The sequence below is a fragment of the Dama dama genome, chromosome 33, assembly GCF_033118175.1.
Source record: "Dama dama isolate Ldn47 chromosome 33, ASM3311817v1, whole genome shotgun sequence".
Classification (NCBI taxonomy): domain Eukaryota; kingdom Metazoa; phylum Chordata; class Mammalia; order Artiodactyla; family Cervidae; genus Dama; species Dama dama.
This window is the reverse complement of record NC_083713.1, coordinates 40,157,023-40,175,522: the sequence shown is the minus strand read 5'-3', so window position 1 is coordinate 40,175,522 and position 18,500 is coordinate 40,157,023. Positions and strand designations below refer to the sequence as shown.

At 39.1% G+C, this 18,500-nt stretch overlaps 1 protein-coding gene across 11 annotated transcripts in view; it reads left to right on the top strand.

Moving 5' to 3' along the window:
• Positions 1-18,500, top strand: part of PKP4 (plakophilin 4) — a 248,260-nt gene that overhangs the window by 125,746 nt on the left and 104,014 nt on the right. For all 11 annotated transcript variants that reach the window (XM_061135252.1, XM_061135255.1, XM_061135253.1 and 8 more), the window contains one exon: positions 5,865-5,977. In XM_061135252.1, the coding sequence (XP_060991235.1) occupies positions 5,865-5,977 (113 nt within the window). The remainder of the gene's footprint in view (positions 1-5,864; positions 5,978-18,500) is intronic.

The window sequence follows — 18,500 nt, the reverse complement described above, 5'->3', positions numbered from 1 at the left end:
AAAGCAACAGAGTTCCAGAAAAACATCTATTTCTGCTTTATTGACTATGCCAAAGCCTTTGACTGTGTGGACCACAATGAACTGAAAAATTCTGAAAGAGATGGGAATACCAGACCACCTGACCTGCCTCTTGAGAAATCTGTATGCAGGTCAGGAAGCAACAGTTAGAACTGGACATGAAACAACAGACTGGTTCCAAATAGAAAAAGAAGTACGTCAAGGCTGTATATTATCACCCTGCTTATTTAACTTATATGCAGAGTACATCATGAGAAATGCTGGGCTGGAGGAAGCACAAGCTGGAATCAAGATTGCCGGAAGAAATATCAATAACCTCAGATACGCAGATTAAACCACCCTTATGGCAGAAACTAAATAAGAACTAAAGAGCCTCTTGATGAAAATGAAAGGGGAGAGTGAAAAAGTTGGCTTAAAGCTCAACATTCAGAAAACTAAGATCATGGCATCCGGTCCCATCACTTCATGACAAATAGATGGGGAAACAGTGGAAACGGTGACAGACTTTATGTTTTTGGGCTCCAAAATCACTGCAGATGGTGATTTTCAGCCATGAAATTAAAAGACGCTTGCTCCTTGGAAGGAAAGTTATGACCAACCTAGATAGCATATTAAAAAGCAGAGACATTACTTTGCCAACAAAGGTCCGTCTAGTCAAAGCTATGGTTTTTCCAGTGGTCATTTATGGATGTGAGAGTTGGACTATAAAAAAAGCTGAGCGCAGAAGAATTGATGCTTTTGAACTGTGATGTTGGAGAAGACTCTTGAGAATCCCTTGGACTGCAGGGAGATCCAAGCAGTCCATCCTAAAGGAGATCAGTCCTGGGTGTTCATTAGAGGGACTGATGCTGAAGCTGCAACTCCAATACTTTGGCCATGAGTTTGAGTCAAATCTGGGAGTTGGTGATGGACAAGGAGGCCTGGCGTGCTGCAATTCATGGGGTCGCAAAGAGTCGGACATGACTGAGTGACTGAACTGAACTGAACTGAAATCACTGGCAGATGCTTTTAACGTTATTTCCTTGTTCTTCTCAAAGGATCCTCCCATAATTTAGATGCCCGGTTTTGGAGGCGGTGGTAAGGATCAGATTTCACACATTATGTTTAGAGGATAAAAAAAAATTAAAATTTAAAATTTATGGATGGTATCACAGCATAATTCTCTTGATGAGTGTTATTTTGGAAATCATTAGATGTGTTTTTATATGACTATAATACTGTCTTCCTTGTCAATCAGTCTTAAGAATCCAGTGGAGACAAAATTGTCAAATGTTTATATCATACTCATTCATCTTGATGACAGTCACATGTGGCAGTTCAACTTATTTTCTGTTGAATTAGTATAATAATTTTACAACAAAGCAGACATATATTTTGCTTGTAAGTTTTCGCAAGTATTAGGTAACCTGAACAGATTCCATGCTTTACACCTTCATGAGAGTCTGCTTTGGGGGCTTTAACTATGTTCTACTTGTGAGAAGGGTGGGGAAATAATGAGTGAAATGGGTTTTATAAAAGTAGCCAGTGATGCTTAGTATTATAGACTCTGCAGCTAGGAGGGATACAATGTGGACTTTACTCAGGCCAAATGAGTGTTAAAGGAATTGCCCAACTTCTAAAACAATCAGCTGCATCATGGGTACTGAGGCTCTTCTCATAACTTGACAACTGTAAATGGTTTCTAGAGGTCTATCAGTCAGGGTTTCTAGTTGCAAGAAAAATAGACTAACATGGCTAATTACGTGGGAAAAAATTACTTATTAGTGGTTATTCATGAATTCCCGTGTTGTCAGGACTGGAGAACAAACCTTGAGACAGCTCTCAGGAATAGTGTTCAAATCTAGGAAACACTGGCACTGCCGTCAAGTATAAATATAGTTTGTGTGGAGGTTATTTCCATGTTAGAAACTTGGCCTCGATTTCTACTACAGGAAGTGCAGCAAGAAGGTGAAAGGAAGAGAAGAAATGAGCTTCATGTTTTCTGAAGTCAACATCTTGGTTTCAGCATCCTAGTCACTGTCTGGCATCTTCTCGGCCTAGCTGAAGTTGCCTATATCTGCTTCAGAGGGAAGGAATTATGGGACATGTAAGTTCAAGTGTCTGCCTTCAAGCAGGAAATTTCCCAAATATTTCCTTGAAAGGATTCTCAAAAGGCCATAGGCAGCTATAGACATAATAATTAAAAAAAAAAAAAAAAACCACTAAAATAGATTTTTTTTTTTATGACTGGAAATTGTGTTACTGTTCTAGTTTGAAACATACCTTAATCCTATCGTGGTAACTTTTGGCCATCCCAAAATGAAGAAACCCTCCAGTCCTCAATCCCTAGTAGCCACTGAACTGAGAACTCAAAAGTTATATAATGGGTTGGGGAATATTTTGAGACTCACGGATGGTCCTTTGCTGGCCCAGCTTAGTACAAGTAGCCAGTCTTCCAGGAAAAGAGGTGTATAATAAACAATCTGCGGCGGTATAGAATCGAACTGCCAGTGCACGAGACTCAGATTTGATTCCTGGATCAGGAAGATGCCCTGGAGAAGAAAATGGCAACCCACTCCAGTATTCTAGCCTGGAAAATCCCATGGACAGAGGAACCTGGCCGGCTAGAGTCCATGGAGTCACCCAGAATTAGGTCCTATAGTCCTTGGGGTCACAATGAGTCAAATATGGCTGAGCAACTGAACATACACAAACAAAAAAATAATTGAAAGAATAGAAGTGTATCACAAAAGCTATGATGCTATCTAAGGACAAAGACTGCGAAGTAAACGTAATAGTATTTATCCTTAAAATCAGTGATCTTAGCCTGATACTGAATTTTGTGCAGTTATTATCTATCTGGTGTTTTGTGGTTGAACAATGATCAGAAGCCTGAGATCTAGGAATTCTTATGTAGAGGTAGGCAGTGTCCCCTTTACCCATTATGATCCTATTGTACAGCATTGTTGGGCCAAAAATTCAGTTCAGTTCAGTCGCTCAGTCATGTCTAACTATTTGCGACCCCATGGACTGCAGCACGCTAGGCTTCCCTGTCCATCACCAACTCCTGGAGTTTACCCAGACTCATGTCCATTGAGTTGGTGATGCCATCCAACCATCTCATTCTCTGTCGTCCCCTTCTCCTCCTGCCTTCAGTCTTCCCCAGCATCAGGTTCTTTTCCAGTGAGTCAACTCTTCACATGAGGTGGCCAAAGTATTGGAGCTTCAGCTTCAACATCAGTCCTTCCCATGACCATTCAGAACTGATCTCCTTTAGGATGGACTGCTTGGATCTCCTTGCAGTCCACGGGACTCTCAAGAGTCTTCTCCAACACCACAGTTCAAAAGCACCAATTCTTTGGCACTCAGCTTTCTTTATAGTCCAACTCTCACATCCATAAATGACCACTGGAAAAACCATAGCTTTGACTAGACGGACCTTTGTTGGCAAAGTAATGTCTCTGCTTTTTAATATGCTATCTAGGTTGGTCATAACTTTCCTTCCAAGGAGCAAGCGTCTTTTAATTTCATGGCTGAAAATCACCATCTGCAGTGATTTTGGAGCCCAAAAACATAAAGTCTGTCACCGTTTCCACTGTTTCCCCATCTATTTGTCATGAAGTGATGGGACCGGATGCCATGATCTTAGTTTTCTGAATGTTGAGCTTTAAGCCAACTTTTTCACTCTCCCCTTTCATTTTCATCAAGAGGCTCTTTAGTTCTTATTTAGTTTCTGCCATAAGGGTGGTTTAATCTGCGTATCTGAGGTTATTGATATTTCTTCCGGCAATCTTGATTCCAGCTTGTGCTTCCTCCAGCCCAGCGTTTCTCATGATGTACTCTGCATATAAGTTAAATAAGCAGGGTGATAATATACAGCCTTGACGTACTTCTTTTTCTATTTGGAACCAGTCTGTTGTTTCATGTCCAGTTCTAACTGTTGCTTCCTGACCTGCATACAGATTTCTCAAGAGGCAGGTCAGGTGGTCTGGTATTCCCCTCTCTTTCAGAATTTTCCAGTTTATTGTGATCCACACAGTCAAAGGCTTTGGCATAGTCAATAAAGCAGAAATAGATGTTTTTCTGGAACTCTGTTGCTTTTTTGATGATCCAGCGGATGTTGGCAATTTGATCTCTGGTTCCTCTGCCTTTTCTAAAACCAGCTTGAACATCTGGAAGTTCATGGTTCATGTATTGCTGAAGCCTGGCTTGGAGAATTTTAAGCATCACTTTACTAGCGTGTGAGATGAGCGCAATTGTGCGGTAGTTTGAGCATTCTTTGGCGTTGACTTTCTTTGAGACTGGAATGAAAACTGACCTTTTCCAGTCCTGTGGCCACTGCTGAGTTTTCCAAATTTGCTGGCATCTTGAGTGTTGCACTTTCACAGCATCATCTTTCAGGATTTGAAATAGCTCAATTGGAGTCCATCACCTCTACTCTCTTTGTTCATTGTGATGCTTCCTAAGGCCCACTTGACTTCACATTCCAGGATGTCTGGCTCTAGGTGAGTGATCACACCATTGTGATTATCTGGGTCATGAAGATCTTTTTTGTATAATTCTTCTGTGTGTAGTTCTCTGTAACAACTGTTATTTCTGCTGTATATTCTCTCACACCAACTGGGCTCCTTGGAAAAGGCCTGTCAATATCAGAAAGCCATAAGATGGACTGTTTTCTTAAGAATGATTCTGAGAATAATTTGTAGAATTTGCTCAGCCAGTGCCGTCAAGTAATTGTGCCTTTGCCTGATCTCACAGGGAGTTAATTCACTTCCCAGTTGAATTGTATTTTACCGTCATAGATAATATGTTGTCAATAATATTATTATTAACAGAACTAAGGTAGTTCTATGTCTGATTAGTTCCTTTGCTTAGGGTTCATCTCCCTGGTGTTTTGAACCAGTAGTCAGTGTCCAATTAAACCACTTACAGTTTAGCATTTGCTTTGAGTAGACTTGTAAAGAGTTAATATGGCACAGGGCAGCTTGAGGTGTTATTGGAGATGTTATTTATGGCTTAAAGCCTTTAGAGTGTATATGATTTATAGATAGTTTATAGCATGGCATGCTTTCTATATATTAAAATCCTGTTAAGATAACAGTGAGATAAGTACAAATAATGTGAAAACATTTCTCCTAGAATAGAATAGTTGTCTTCATGATGCATCATAGTATGAAAAATATAATTTCTTTAGACAATCTTCCATCTTTTTAATACAATTTTAAGTTCTGTATTATGACTCAGACTTTTTCATTATTTTTTCTCTTGTCCCTTCATAGAGTGACACATGAATGCATTTGTGACAATAGGAAAAATGTGTTTGTATTATAGATAAACATAACAAGACTTTTTTTGTGGGAGTGTAATGATTTTTTTTTTTCTTAACAATTGAAAGGCTTTATATCCAATACTGTCAAGCGATTCTCATCACAGGAATTTACTTTTTTAATGCTGGGCTACCATTAAGTATGAGAGATGAAAACATTAGCTGTGAAGGATGAAGAGCTTGTTTATATTGGTTGGTGTGCCTCTAATGTAAGGACTCTGCAACCTTACGTTACATCCCTGTGGCATAAGTACTATTTGAAGACCTCAATTAGAACCAAAGGAAAAAAAAGGCCAAATAAGGATTTACGTGTTTTCAGTTTCAAACTAAGACTGAAATTCTAGTGCCTTTAAGTTTGTAAGAGCTTCAAATCAGTAGGTTGTTTAGGCCCATAATTCCATCCAAAACCCTACTCTCATAAGGCCACGCTACAGTGTTATGTTTTGGGCATGTTCCTGTGTTTCTTGTGACATACATGAATTCATGTATCTGCCTGAGCAAACCTGGTGTTTTATGTTCCTTTTATTTCCTTGAATCACAGGAGCTTCAGTTTCAGCGACTCACCCGAGAACTGGAGGTGGAAAGGCAGATTGTTGCCAGTCAACTAGAAAGATGTAGGCTTGGAGCAGAATCACCAAGCATCGCCAGCACCAGGTACAGGGCCAATGGCTCTATCTTTTTAAATGCCTTTATCTTCTTAACTCCCTTCAAGTCATGGGCCATATTAATTGTCCTAGATGCAGCAAATGATGCTTTTAGTGTTGTCACTGTTTACTTGTCTTCCTAAAATTGGTACCAAAAATGTCAATTTATTCTAATTTTGAGAAACCTCTTGCTATATTGATTATCCTTGTCTTGTGCTTGAAGTGTTTTATCTGGCACTGGTATGGTTCTCTAGTAAAAGCCACTAAGCTGCCTTTAGAAATTTGACTTATTATATGTAGACAAAGTTAATGAATGGTTTTAACAATTAATGGCTAATTATTTGGTAAAGCTAATTGATTTTGGAAACCTGATACTGGTTTTGCTTTTTTTTCTTTTTAACTAAGAAATATTTCTAAGCAATAGCATTTAGCTAGCTTTGAAAAATGCCTTCAGTTTACCTTGAGTTTTCTAGAACTCTGTAAAAATACTACATGAAATGATTACTATTTGAAATAATTGTGTATTCAAATCAGCATAAAACCAGTATATTACTGGACAAAAAAAATTTAATCACAAGTGTTGTTTTATATTTAAATAACCTGTTATGCTATTTAAAAACATCATTAGAATATGAATTACTGCCACAACTCCAACTGGTGAATCACTGTTTATCCAGTCTGTGGGTTTCTTTCGTAGTATTTACATATTCCAAGAAAGCCTACTATGCAGTACTTCTGTTGCTTGCATTTTTAAGCTTAGTTTGTTTATCCCTCAGTAGGTGTGTGCCCGTAGTAACTTGTCTCTCAGTTGTTTCTAACATCATAATTGTTGTACTTCCCTGTATCTCCTATTCATAGCCAAAAAATCCTTCTTGCTGAGTAGAATGCTGTTTGTAGCTAATTGCTATACGTTTAAAATTACTAGACAGATAAATTGTATTCTCATGAATTTTTTCATCTTTGATCCTTAACAGTTACGCACATTAGTATGTTTAGTACAGCATAAAGCACACAAATAAGATGAAGAGAACTTTAAACACAAATATCAAGTACTGTGAACATTTTAAAAACATCAATTTTTTATAGGAAGAGAAATTATAAGCAAGGTGTAAAATTATAAATCAAAAATGTCTAACTTATTTTATATAACTCAATTAGATAATTTATTAAGGAAGTTAAAATTATCAAAACAAAAACTTGTTTTAATTTTACCCAGTTTTTTTTTAAGGTTCTCTGTATCTTTAGCACAAAAAAGAGCACTTCACAAGCTCAGTAATATAGTGTTGAACATTTCCGAAAAGTATGAACCAACAGATTTTGTTCAATAATTTATACTATTAGATAGATTAAATCAATATTTAAAGAATTCAGTTAAGATGTTTATTCTGACAATTTAGACAACTAAAATGAACATAAACACTTCTCAATAAGCTCCTAGAAATACTTGATATTCAATAATACAGGTCAGTAGCTAGAGGAAATAGTAAAGGAGCAAACAAAATCCTCAGGTTCTAGAAATACAGAACCAGAAGCCAGGGTCACTAGTATTGCCAGCGCAGGAGGCCTGGGCAGAGTCACGGCCCCAACAATGCACTAGTCTTGGTTTAATCCTCCTTTAGGGACCAAAGAGTGAGGCCTTGTGTGCTCACGGCGGTACGCTTGAACTTGGAAACATAAGCCATGGCCCTCAAATGCACTCTTGGACAAACTCAGGCTTGTACCCCATGTAAATTTAGAGTACAAATGTAATCGTATGCATTCTTCAAGAATCTCCAGCTGAGAAACTAATATCACCAAAGATGAGCTCAGTTCAGTTCAGTTCAGTGGCTCAGTCATGTCCGACTCTTTGTGACCCCATAAACTGCAAAACGCCAGGCCTCCCTGTCCGTCACTAACTCCCAGAGTCCACCCAAACCTATGTCCATTGTGTCGGTGATGCCATCCAACCAACTCATCCTCTGTTGTCCCCTTCTCTTCCTGCCCTCAGTCTTTCCCAGCATCAGGGTCTTTTCCAATGAGTCAGTTCTTCACATCAGATGGCCCAAGTATTGGAGTTTCAGATTCAACACCAATCCTTCCAATGAACACCCAGGACTGATCTCCTTTAGGATGGACTGCTTGGATCTCCTTGCAGTCCAAGGGACTCTCAAGAGTCTTCTGCAACACCATAGTTCCAAAGCATCAATTCTTCGGCACTCAGCTTTCTTTATAGTCCAAGTCTCACATCCATACATGACCACTGGAAAAACCATAGCCTTGACTAGACAGACCTTTGTTGGCAAAGTAATGTCTCTGCTTTTTAATATGCTATCTAGGTTGGTCATAACTTTCCTTCCAAGGAGTAAGCATCTTTTAGTTTCATAGCTTCAGTCACCATCTGCAGTGATTTTGGAGCCCAGAAAAATAAAGTCAGCCACTGTTTCCACTCTTTCCCCATCTATTTGCCATGAAGTGATAGGACCGGATGCCATGATCTTGGGTTTCTGAATGTTGAGCTTTAAGCCAACTTTTTCACTCTCCTCTTTCACCTTTATCAAGAGGCTCTTTAGTTCTTCACTTTCTGCCATAAGGGTGGTGTCATCTGCATATTTGAGCTTATTGATATTTCTCCCAGCAATCTTGATTCCAGCTTGTGCTTCATCCATCCCAGTGTTTCTCATGATGTACTCTGCATATGTTAAATAAGCAGGGTGACAATATACAGTCTTACGTACTCCTTTTCCTATGTGGAAACAGTCTGTTGTTTCATGTCCAGTTCTAACTGTTGCTTCCTGACCTGCATACAGATTTCTCAAGAGGCAGGTCAGGTGGTCTGGTATTCCCATCTCTTTCAGAATTTTCCACAGTTTGTTGTGATCCACACAGTCAAAGGCTTTGGCATAGTCAATAAAGCAGAAATAGATGTTTTTCTGGAACTCTGTTGCTTTTTCGATGATCCAGCAGATGTTGGCGATTTGATCTCTGGTTCCTCTGCCTTTTCTAAAACCAGCTTGAACATCTGGAAGTTCATGGTTCATGTATTGCTGAAGCCTGGATTGGAGAATTTTAAGCATCACTCTACTAGCATGTGAGATGAGTGCAATTGTGTGGTAGTTTGAACATTCTTTGGCATTACCTTTCTTTGGCAATAGAATGAAAACTGACCTTTTCCAGTCCTGTGGCCACTGCTGAGTTTTCCAAATTTGCTGGCTCACAATCAGATTATTAAAAACTCAAGTCAAAAAAAAACTCATCCATGAGAAGAATCAGTAGGCCAGAGAGTAGGACTTAAAACTGAGAACTTAATGTCATAAGAGAAAGTCTGACAGGTATGCACAGGAAGACAAATACAAATGCTTATTGTAACTTTTGCAAAAGTAAAAGCTGAGAATCAAGATAGATATGGGAAATAAACTGTGAATAAGTAAACTCAAGAGCCATTAAAATGAAATAACTACGTGTCAACAGGGACATCTTTGCAAAGCAGTCTTTTGAGTGAAAACTACAAGTTGCAAAAGAATAGATATGAGGTAATCCTTATGAACATTTAAAAATATATATGGTACTGAATTTAAATAGTGTTTGATATTGTTTATACATCAGTGCATCTCTAGTGGAAGTATAAAAAATATTTCAGGATGATACCAATTTAAGATAGTGGTACCTCTAGGGAGGAAGGGAAGGAGGGAACAATTAGGAATTCAGCTTTAACCAAATCTGTAACATTTTATTTAAGATTGCCATCTGAAATAAACATAACAAAAACATTAATGTCAGTTAAACAAGGGGGTTATTGCTACATGCATGGTGATTAGATACTTTTCTGTACTAAAAGTTTTAAATATAGGGTTATAGTTTGAATTAGGTTATTCCACAAATTCGTTAGAAACTGGTTAGTAGAATCACGTCAGGATTTGGGGCTTGGTGTCTGATTCTCAGTGCCCAGCTTGGTGCCTGGCTCAGCACTGGAGCTCAGCCAGAGAATGTGGGGTGGCTGAGTGGGTCCTGCAGAAGTGGGAGTCTGGCTGACCCACGACAGAGGGAAAGTACGCACAGAAGTGTGTGTCACACTGCAGTATTGGAGGCCCAAGAGGCATGGTAGTGTCTAGGATGTGTCCTGAAAGCACCTCGTGGCTTTTGAGTTGGAAGAGTAAAGCTGGCCTTTGATTCTGGAGAACTGGGAACCCGTGAAGATAGATGAGTGTCACCTTCCATTAGGTCTGTAAAGTAGGCATGTTGAAACACGTTGTTGTAGTTGGAGGTGGTCTGATAGTGTAGGGTGAGGTCAGAATGGAGAGAGGCCGGGCAGCAGGACAGGAATCTGTTATGGAACAGGGGTTGAGAAGAAAGTCAGTTTCTTTATTCTGTGAATTCTGCTTGGAATGATAAATGATCCACTTTGATTGTCCTGGTCCCATCTCAGTTGTATTCTTATGTATTCTTGATGTCCCCAACTAAGTGCTAACCAACTCTTACAACCTTTCCTCTATTTCTCCAGGGAAGTCACCTCTTCATCGAAACTCTTATAACTGTTCCTCTGTGCATGTATTAGCCTCCTAAGAGGTGGTAAGGCCCACCCCAGCCCCAGCCCCACAGCCCTGACACCCTGCTAAGTGTTCATTGAATGAATAATGTTGTTTAATGAAGGTCAGTTTGGTTTAAGTTCCTCAGGTAAGCATGCTTTACTGTTGGTCACTTACTTGATATTCACCCCTTCTCACATCTGCCTTCTTCACACCTTTCATTGTGGTTTTTGGTGGACCTTTAGAAAGACTATTGACACAATTACTTTTCCCAGGTTTAACACTGGCACGAGCCATTTAGAAAATAGTGTCAGTGAAGGGAGATAGGCTTTTACTGTATCACTTGAGAGAGCCCCCTTTTGTCTGCCAGCCCCCACCAACAGTCTCAGAACCGGAATCTAAAGATAAAATAGCTCTCAGACCCAAACCCTCTTTCCTGTCAGCCGTTTCTGATTTGCACTGCTTCCAGCCAGGAAACTTCCTTTCAGGATTCAGGTCCTTCTTACTTAGAAGTGAGGAGGATGGAGGATTTCAACAAGATGGAGGATTTGAAAACCAGTTGTCTTTATGTTGTTTGATTTAGATCCTGTGTCAGAGTTTGTAAGGTGATCTGTAAGATTTTATTTTTCCAAGTCCAGATATGATCTACCAGGGTAACAAAAAGCATACTTCAATTTACTTTTTCAGTTGTCCGAAGTTCTTGCCATATTGGCTTCATCATGTGAAGAAGAAGGAGGCAGTGGCATGAGGGCCTATCAAATGAGTGAGTGAGTGAGTGAGTAAAAGTTGCTCAGTCGTGTCCGACCTTTTGCAACCCTATGGGCTATAGTCCATTCAGTTCTCCAGGCCAGAACACTGGAGTGGGTAGCCATTCCCTTCTCCAGGGGATCTTCCCAACCCAGGGATCAAACCCAGGTCTCCTGCATTGCAGGTGGATTCTTTACCAGCTGAGCGACAAGGGAAGTCCAAGAATACTGGAGTGGGTAGCCTATCCCTTTTCCAGCGGATCTTCCTCACCCAGGAATCAAACCGGGGTCTCCTGCATTGCAGGTGGATTCTTTACCAAGTGAGCTATGAGGGAAGCCCTGCCTATTGAATAAATGACTCTAATATTGTATTAAATAATATACTGTGGAGCCCTCTCCCACATGGCTAGAAAGACCAGCGATTTGGTTTCTTCACACTTGTAGTACCAAAGATGAATTTTTGACCCTGCCATGAGGTGTCTCCATTTTATAGTAGGGAAACTGGACCTTTGCATGTGGTTATTTAGGAAGTGTCCTAAAAAGTGAGATAGACAGTTGCCTTTGGCAGTTCTCTTGCAATCTGCCTTGCTGAGAACATTAGAAAACTATTAATGATTATCAATGATTGCTAGGTTTTCTATTAATGACTGTTTGGAAGTAGTAGTCTTCTAAACAAGGTAATAATAAAAATTCCCATTTCCAATACGATTTTTCATTTGTTTTATTTACTACAAAAAAACATTAGTAACACTAGTAGCAACATCAGCAATATCCATATACAATCATCCTTAATCCGGAATTAATGGTGACTGTATCTGAAGATGATATTTCAGACCACAAATAATCACTGCAAATTGAGAAATCTTGAAGGGGAGATATGGAGTTAGTTAATAGAGAAGTTAGAGACTTTCTGCCTTTGCACCAAGTATGCTATAGTTACCTGTGTATTTAACAGTTATCTATTTTAATATTTCACCTGATTAATGATAGGCTATGAATAGTAAGCAAATTATACCTTTTCTGCATTTATACTGAGTATAATATAGTTATTTATATATTTAAATTTTTTCCTCATGTAAAGTGGGCCTTGGAATCAGTTAATAGAGAAGATACCAATTTTCCACATTTGTTTTGCATATACTACAGTTATCTACGTATCCAACATTTCACCTTATAGAAAGTAGGCTGTGGAATCTGTTTATTTCTGCATTTGTAATGAGTACAATGTAGTAATCTATGTACTACTAAATATTTTACCTCTCTATGTATTTGACACATTTGGAAAGTTCAAAAACCAACAGTGGATGAGGGAATTAGGGCAAAGATAAAAATTAGAAAAATAAGATGAAGGAAAGGTTAAAATAGTATACAAAATGTGTCTTATTAGTATACCATGCACTGGCTCAAAGTAGAGAGCCACTTTGACTCTGTCCTGGTTGCCAGGCTAAAGAAAGAAACATCAGTGAATTATATGATTTAGAGTGTCTGGAAGATAAACACAAACCAGGTTACTCAGGAGGATTTACTGTTCCTGGGGCTGAGACTTGAGAGGATTCTCTTGTGTGTCACTATTAGACCTCTGCATAATGAGGCAGGCAGCATGCCTAGTATTTTCTGTCTGAGTTACAATACAGTATCAGGCTCATAGGGTTCTCCCTTTGGTCGCTAAAGAGTATATGAATGGATAGGGAAGCAACTTAGCTAAAGTAATGCTCAGCTAAAGTAATTCTCCAAGAGATCAATCCTGTCACTCCAGTTTGGTTGGGGAATGATATTCAGCATACGTAGATGGAGGGGTCAATTTCAGGTCTTCCACACAGGCAGCCTGCCATGGTGATGTTCTGTTTGCAGAGCCTCTTAGAGTCATGGGTGGCCTTGGGTTCCAAGGTGTGAGAGGTCCATGTTGCAGATCACTGTGCGGGTGCATGATGCTCATGCCTTAGCAACAGAAATGGTCCTCAGGGATTGCTGAGGTATGTACAGCTCATCTCAGGAGAATCTCATAGCACAAGCACCTCATAGGAAAATAATGCCCTTTAAAATTCCTGCTTCCCATGGGCTGAGCAACAACCTGCAAATCCAAATTTTCATGAATGTAGGATTTATTCTTTTTCTCTTTGCAGTATCATCAGTGGGGTGTTTTTCTCACCTCAGCCGGTTTAGCAAGGGAACTTAGACTTACTCTGCCTACATATACTTCCAAGGGCATAGAAGGGGACAAGGGTGTCCAAAGCTCCATTCTTTTTAACTGACTGTGGAGTTACTTAGCCAATTTGTAAAGTTCAAGAAAATATAAAGAGAAAAATTATAAATTCTACCATTCAGAGATAACCACTTTATTTTAGATCAAGTTTACTGAAGTGTGTAATTAACTTACAGTAAAATTTACCCTTGGTAGCATATGGTTTTATGGGTTTTGGCAATTTATCGTTTAATTGTATAACCACCATCATATCATCATCAATATATAAAATGTTAACCCTCCAAAAGTTAGGCATCCACTTCTAAAAATTTCCTGCATTTCATTCTCTTCAAGAAAAATTAAGTTTAAGATAGTTCCCTCCAGCTAACTTTGTGTCTTATTGCCAGAGCCCCACTTTGATATGCCACTTCTGAGTTTCAGTGGCTCCCACCAGCCTGAGGAGTTCTCAGGGAGACAAGTGCTTGGAGCTGCACCCAAAGGATGCTAATTTAGCAGTGGTTAGAGATGACTACAGCCTTCCCATGGCAAGCTGCACTCAGTGAGTAGAGGACTTGGCCAGGGGAACTACTGCAAGGTACATCCAGCCTTCCAGTGTTAAGTTATGGTCTGTATTGCATGTTTCATCCAAGCAGAGAAATTATACTAGTGGTCAGCTTGCTGGGTAACAAAACTGTGGAAGGAGAAGAAAGTATAGTTCAAAATGAAAAGTCAGCAAATATAAATATGATCTCACAATTCAAGAAATTATCTCTGAGATTTTATAGTACACAATTCCAAAACTATTTCTAATATCAGGCTTAGAATCTTAGCAATGCCCAGAAATGGAAATTTCACTTCTCATTTACTTCTTGATAAAGGAGAAAGTTTATTTCTTTGGGACATGTTGGTTCCACATATTTTCTAAAGTAAATCATAACTTGCCTGCTTCTTAAGATGAAGCACTGAATTTTCATTTATACTGAAGTCAAAAAGACTTAGTTAAAAAGTGCATATTTTATTAATTGTGGAAAATACTAATGACAACTTTTGAAATTAAAGCTTAGTTTAAAATTGTTGCTTTGATTTTTTTTTTTTTTTTTTGCACATTGTTTTAAAATTTGTTTATGCCAGTTGGATGCAGTTGGCTCCTTTTCATTCTCTGTCCTTTAACTGACTGCCATTGGTGTTGGGAAGTACTCTAGACCCTGAAAAAACTCCTGTCCGTATCTATCAACTGAATGAGGGGGGAAATGGGTGGCATTATTGAAATTAAAAAACTTCCCTCTCATCCTAAGATTCTCTCTCCCTTTTGAGTTAGTTAAAGCTTTGCTAGAGTAGAATTCTTTATGGTTTCAGAAAGGTCATACAATCTTGACAAATAGTCTTCTTATCACCATTTAAGAAAAGGACTCTGTTATTTTTTTAATGAAAAGATTTGATTCCCCACTGCCATTCAGGCTTTTTTTTTTTTTTTTTTTAAATACTTTATAGGATCATCTGCTAGTGCCCATCAGGCTTCTATTGATACTATTAAAAATTCTAAAAATGCCTTAGGGCTGACAGTCGCAGAAAAGGCTCTTTCTTGGGTCAGGTCTTTTCTTCAGCAAATATTTTTAAGTCATTGTGAAATATACTTCCTCAAATGGAAAGTCTTTGAAAAGACTGAATGCTTGTGCTTTGACAGCTTATTACTTATTTAACGTACCACTTGGGGAAGATGCTTGATAAAATTTTGTCCCTTTGACCTTCAGTACTCTTACCAGCCAAAACCTGGATTTTTATAATAGTAATGTTATTGAGATATATTTCATATATCATAAACTTGATACTTTTAACTGTATGAATACCTTCAGTAATTTTTAGTATATTCACAGAGCTGTGCAGTCATCACCACTGTCTAATTTAAGAACATTTTCAACATTCTGAAAAGAAACCTGCTACCCATTAGCACACTTCCCTGGTGACTCAATGGTAAAGAATATGCCTGCAATGTGGGACATACAGGTTCGATCCCTGGGTTGGGAAGATCCCCTGGAGAAGGGAATGGCAACCCACTCTGGGATTCTTGCCTGGCGAAGCCTATGGACAGAAGCCTGGCAGGCTACAGTCCATGGGATCCCAAAGAATCAGATGTGACTGAGCAACTTACACACACACACTCATTAACACTCCTTCCCTATTCTTCCTTCCCCCTACCCCTAGGAACCAATAATCTATTTTCTGTCTCTATGGGTTTGCCTATTCTGGATGTTTCCTATATGTGACATCATATGATAAATAGCCTTTTGTAACTGGCTTCTTTCACTTACCATGGTAATTTCAAGATTCATCCATGTTTTAAATATCAGTTCTTTATCCCTTTTTATCTCCAAATAATATTTCACTATATGGATATACCATATGTACATATATGGATTACAAGCTGGATTTAGAAAAGGCAGAGGAACCAGAGATCAACTTGCCAACATCTGATGGATCATAGAAAAAGCAAGGAAATTCCAAAAAGAAACATCAACTTCTGCTTTATTGACTATACTAAAGCCTTTGACTATGTGAATCACAACAAACTGGAAAATGCTTTAAGAAATGGGAATACCAGATCACATTACCTGTCTTTCTGAGAAACCTGTATACAGGTCAAGAAGCAGCAGTTAGAACCTGACATAGGAAAACAAACTGGTTCAAAATTAGGAAAAGAGTACGTTAAAGCTGTATGTGTCACCTTGCTTTTTTAACTTCTATACAGTGTATATCATGCAAAATGCTGGGCTGGATGACACACAAGCTAGAATCAAGATTGCCAAGAGAGATATCAACAGCCTCAGATATACAAATAACAGATGATACCTCTTTAATGGCAGAAAGTGAAGAGGAACCTAAGAGCCTCCTGATGAAGGTGAAAGAGGAGAGTGAAAAAGCTGGCTTAAAACTCAACATTCAAAAACCAAAATCATGGCATCAGGTCCCATCAGTTCAGTTTAGTTCAGTCGCTCTGTTGTGTCCGACTCTTTGCGACCCCATGGACTGCAGCACGCCAGGCTTCCCTGTCTATCACCAACTCCCAGAGCCTACTCAAACTCATGTGCATCATGTCGGTGATGCCATCCAACCATCTCATCCTCTGTCGTCCCCTTCTCCTCCCGCCTTCAGTCATTCCCAGCATCAGGGTCTTTTCCAATGAGTTGGTTCTTCACATCAGGTGACCCAACTATTGGAGTTTCATCTTCAGCATCAGTCCTTCCAATGAATATTCAGTTCCCATCACTTCATGGCAAACAGATGGAGAAAAAATGGAAACAGTGACAGATTTTATTTTCTTGGGTTCCAGAATCACTGTGGATGATGACTACAGCCACAAAATTAAAAGATGCTTGCCCCTTGATAGAAAAGCTATGACAAACCTGGACAGTGTGTTTAAAAGCAGAGACATCGCTTTGCCAACAAAGGTCCATATAGTCAAAGCTATGATTTTTCCAGTAGTTGAGGCTGGATGTGAGAGTTGGACTGTAAAGAAGGCTGAGCGCTGAAGAATTGATGCTTTTGAACTGTGATGCTGGAGAAGACTCTTGAGAGTCCCTTGGACAGTAAGGAGAGCAAGCCAATCAATCCTAAAGGAAATCAGTCCTGATTATTCATTGGAAGGACTGATGCTGAAGCTGAAGCTCCAGTACTTTGCCCACCTGATGCAAAGAGCCAACTCTTTGGGAAAGAATCTGATGCTGGAAAAGATTGAGGGCAAGAGGAGAAGCGGGTGACAGAGGAATGATATGGTTGGATGGCATCATCAACTCAATGGACATGAGTTTGAGCAAACTCAGGGAGATAGTGAAGGACAGGGAAGCCTGACATGCTGTCCATGAGGTTGCAAAGAGTCAGACACGACTTAGTGACTGAACAACAGCATGGATAGACTACATTTTGTTTATTCTTTTATCACCTAATGGCCTTTTTTTTTTTTTTTATTGTTTCCAGGCTTTTTAGCAACTGAGAATAATGCTATGTCTCAGGTTTTAGGAGAACATCCTAAGGGTTCTGGTCCAGGCATTCTTACTTTGGCATCAGGGAGAGATACAGAGAGTAGTCAAGATTCCCCTCTGAGCCTCTCTATCTAAGGCTCTATCTGAGCCTCTTCTACTCCCTCCAAAGGACTTGTCTGCTTTTCTCTCTCCTTTGTTCTGTTATGGTAAACCGTTGTATGTTGCTGAGTTAGCTGAGTTAGTTTTATGTGTATAGTATGTAAGCTGTTTGGGAGTTCTCTGACGTTCATCAATCAGCAGATAGTTCACCGTATTTCCTTTCTTCGCCTTGTGTTTGGTCACTGGTGACTCTTAACAGTCAAACAAATAAAAGCTCTCTATGTAGACTTAAAATTCTGACTAAATGAAGAGTAAACTATTTGATATTTGAATGTAATTATCAGAAACCCTCTTCGGGATTGCTATAGTGAATATTTAATAAATGGATGCTCTTCTGAACAAATTTAGTAACAGTGTATGTTTATGATTCAGCTCTCCTGTGTTAACACAGTAAAAGTAACGCGTCTGAAAGATACAGGTGAGATTGTGGCTGACTACAGCTCTAAGTACGTCCTTCCCTGGAGCAGATTACTCAAGCACAGTTCTTTCAAGAGGCGATTTAATTGATACTTCACAATGCCATTGCGATCACAAGCCAGTTTCATCTGGAATATACTGATCCAAGTGGCAACTATCTCTCTACATTTGAATTAAACTCCATAAACTAAGTCTTATGTAGGGAATGTGGAGAAGGAAATGGCAACCCACTCCAGTCTTCTTGCCTAGAGAATCCCGTGGACAGAGGAGCCTGGTAGGTTGCTGTCCATAGGGTCACGAGTCAGACACAACTGAAGTGACTTAGCGTAGCATGTAGGGCATGAGCTCAAGGTACTTCAACCACTGTTCCCTTAAGATGACCTATTTTAATCTAAGAAACGTGGCCATATAGAATTTGGATTTTAAGCCAAGTAATAGTATCATAAATATTAGAATCTTTTATGGACCTGAAACATTAAACAACAAAATGCTGTAATCATAGTGAATAAATATTTCAAAATGAATTAGTTACTGCTTAAACTGAGCATTT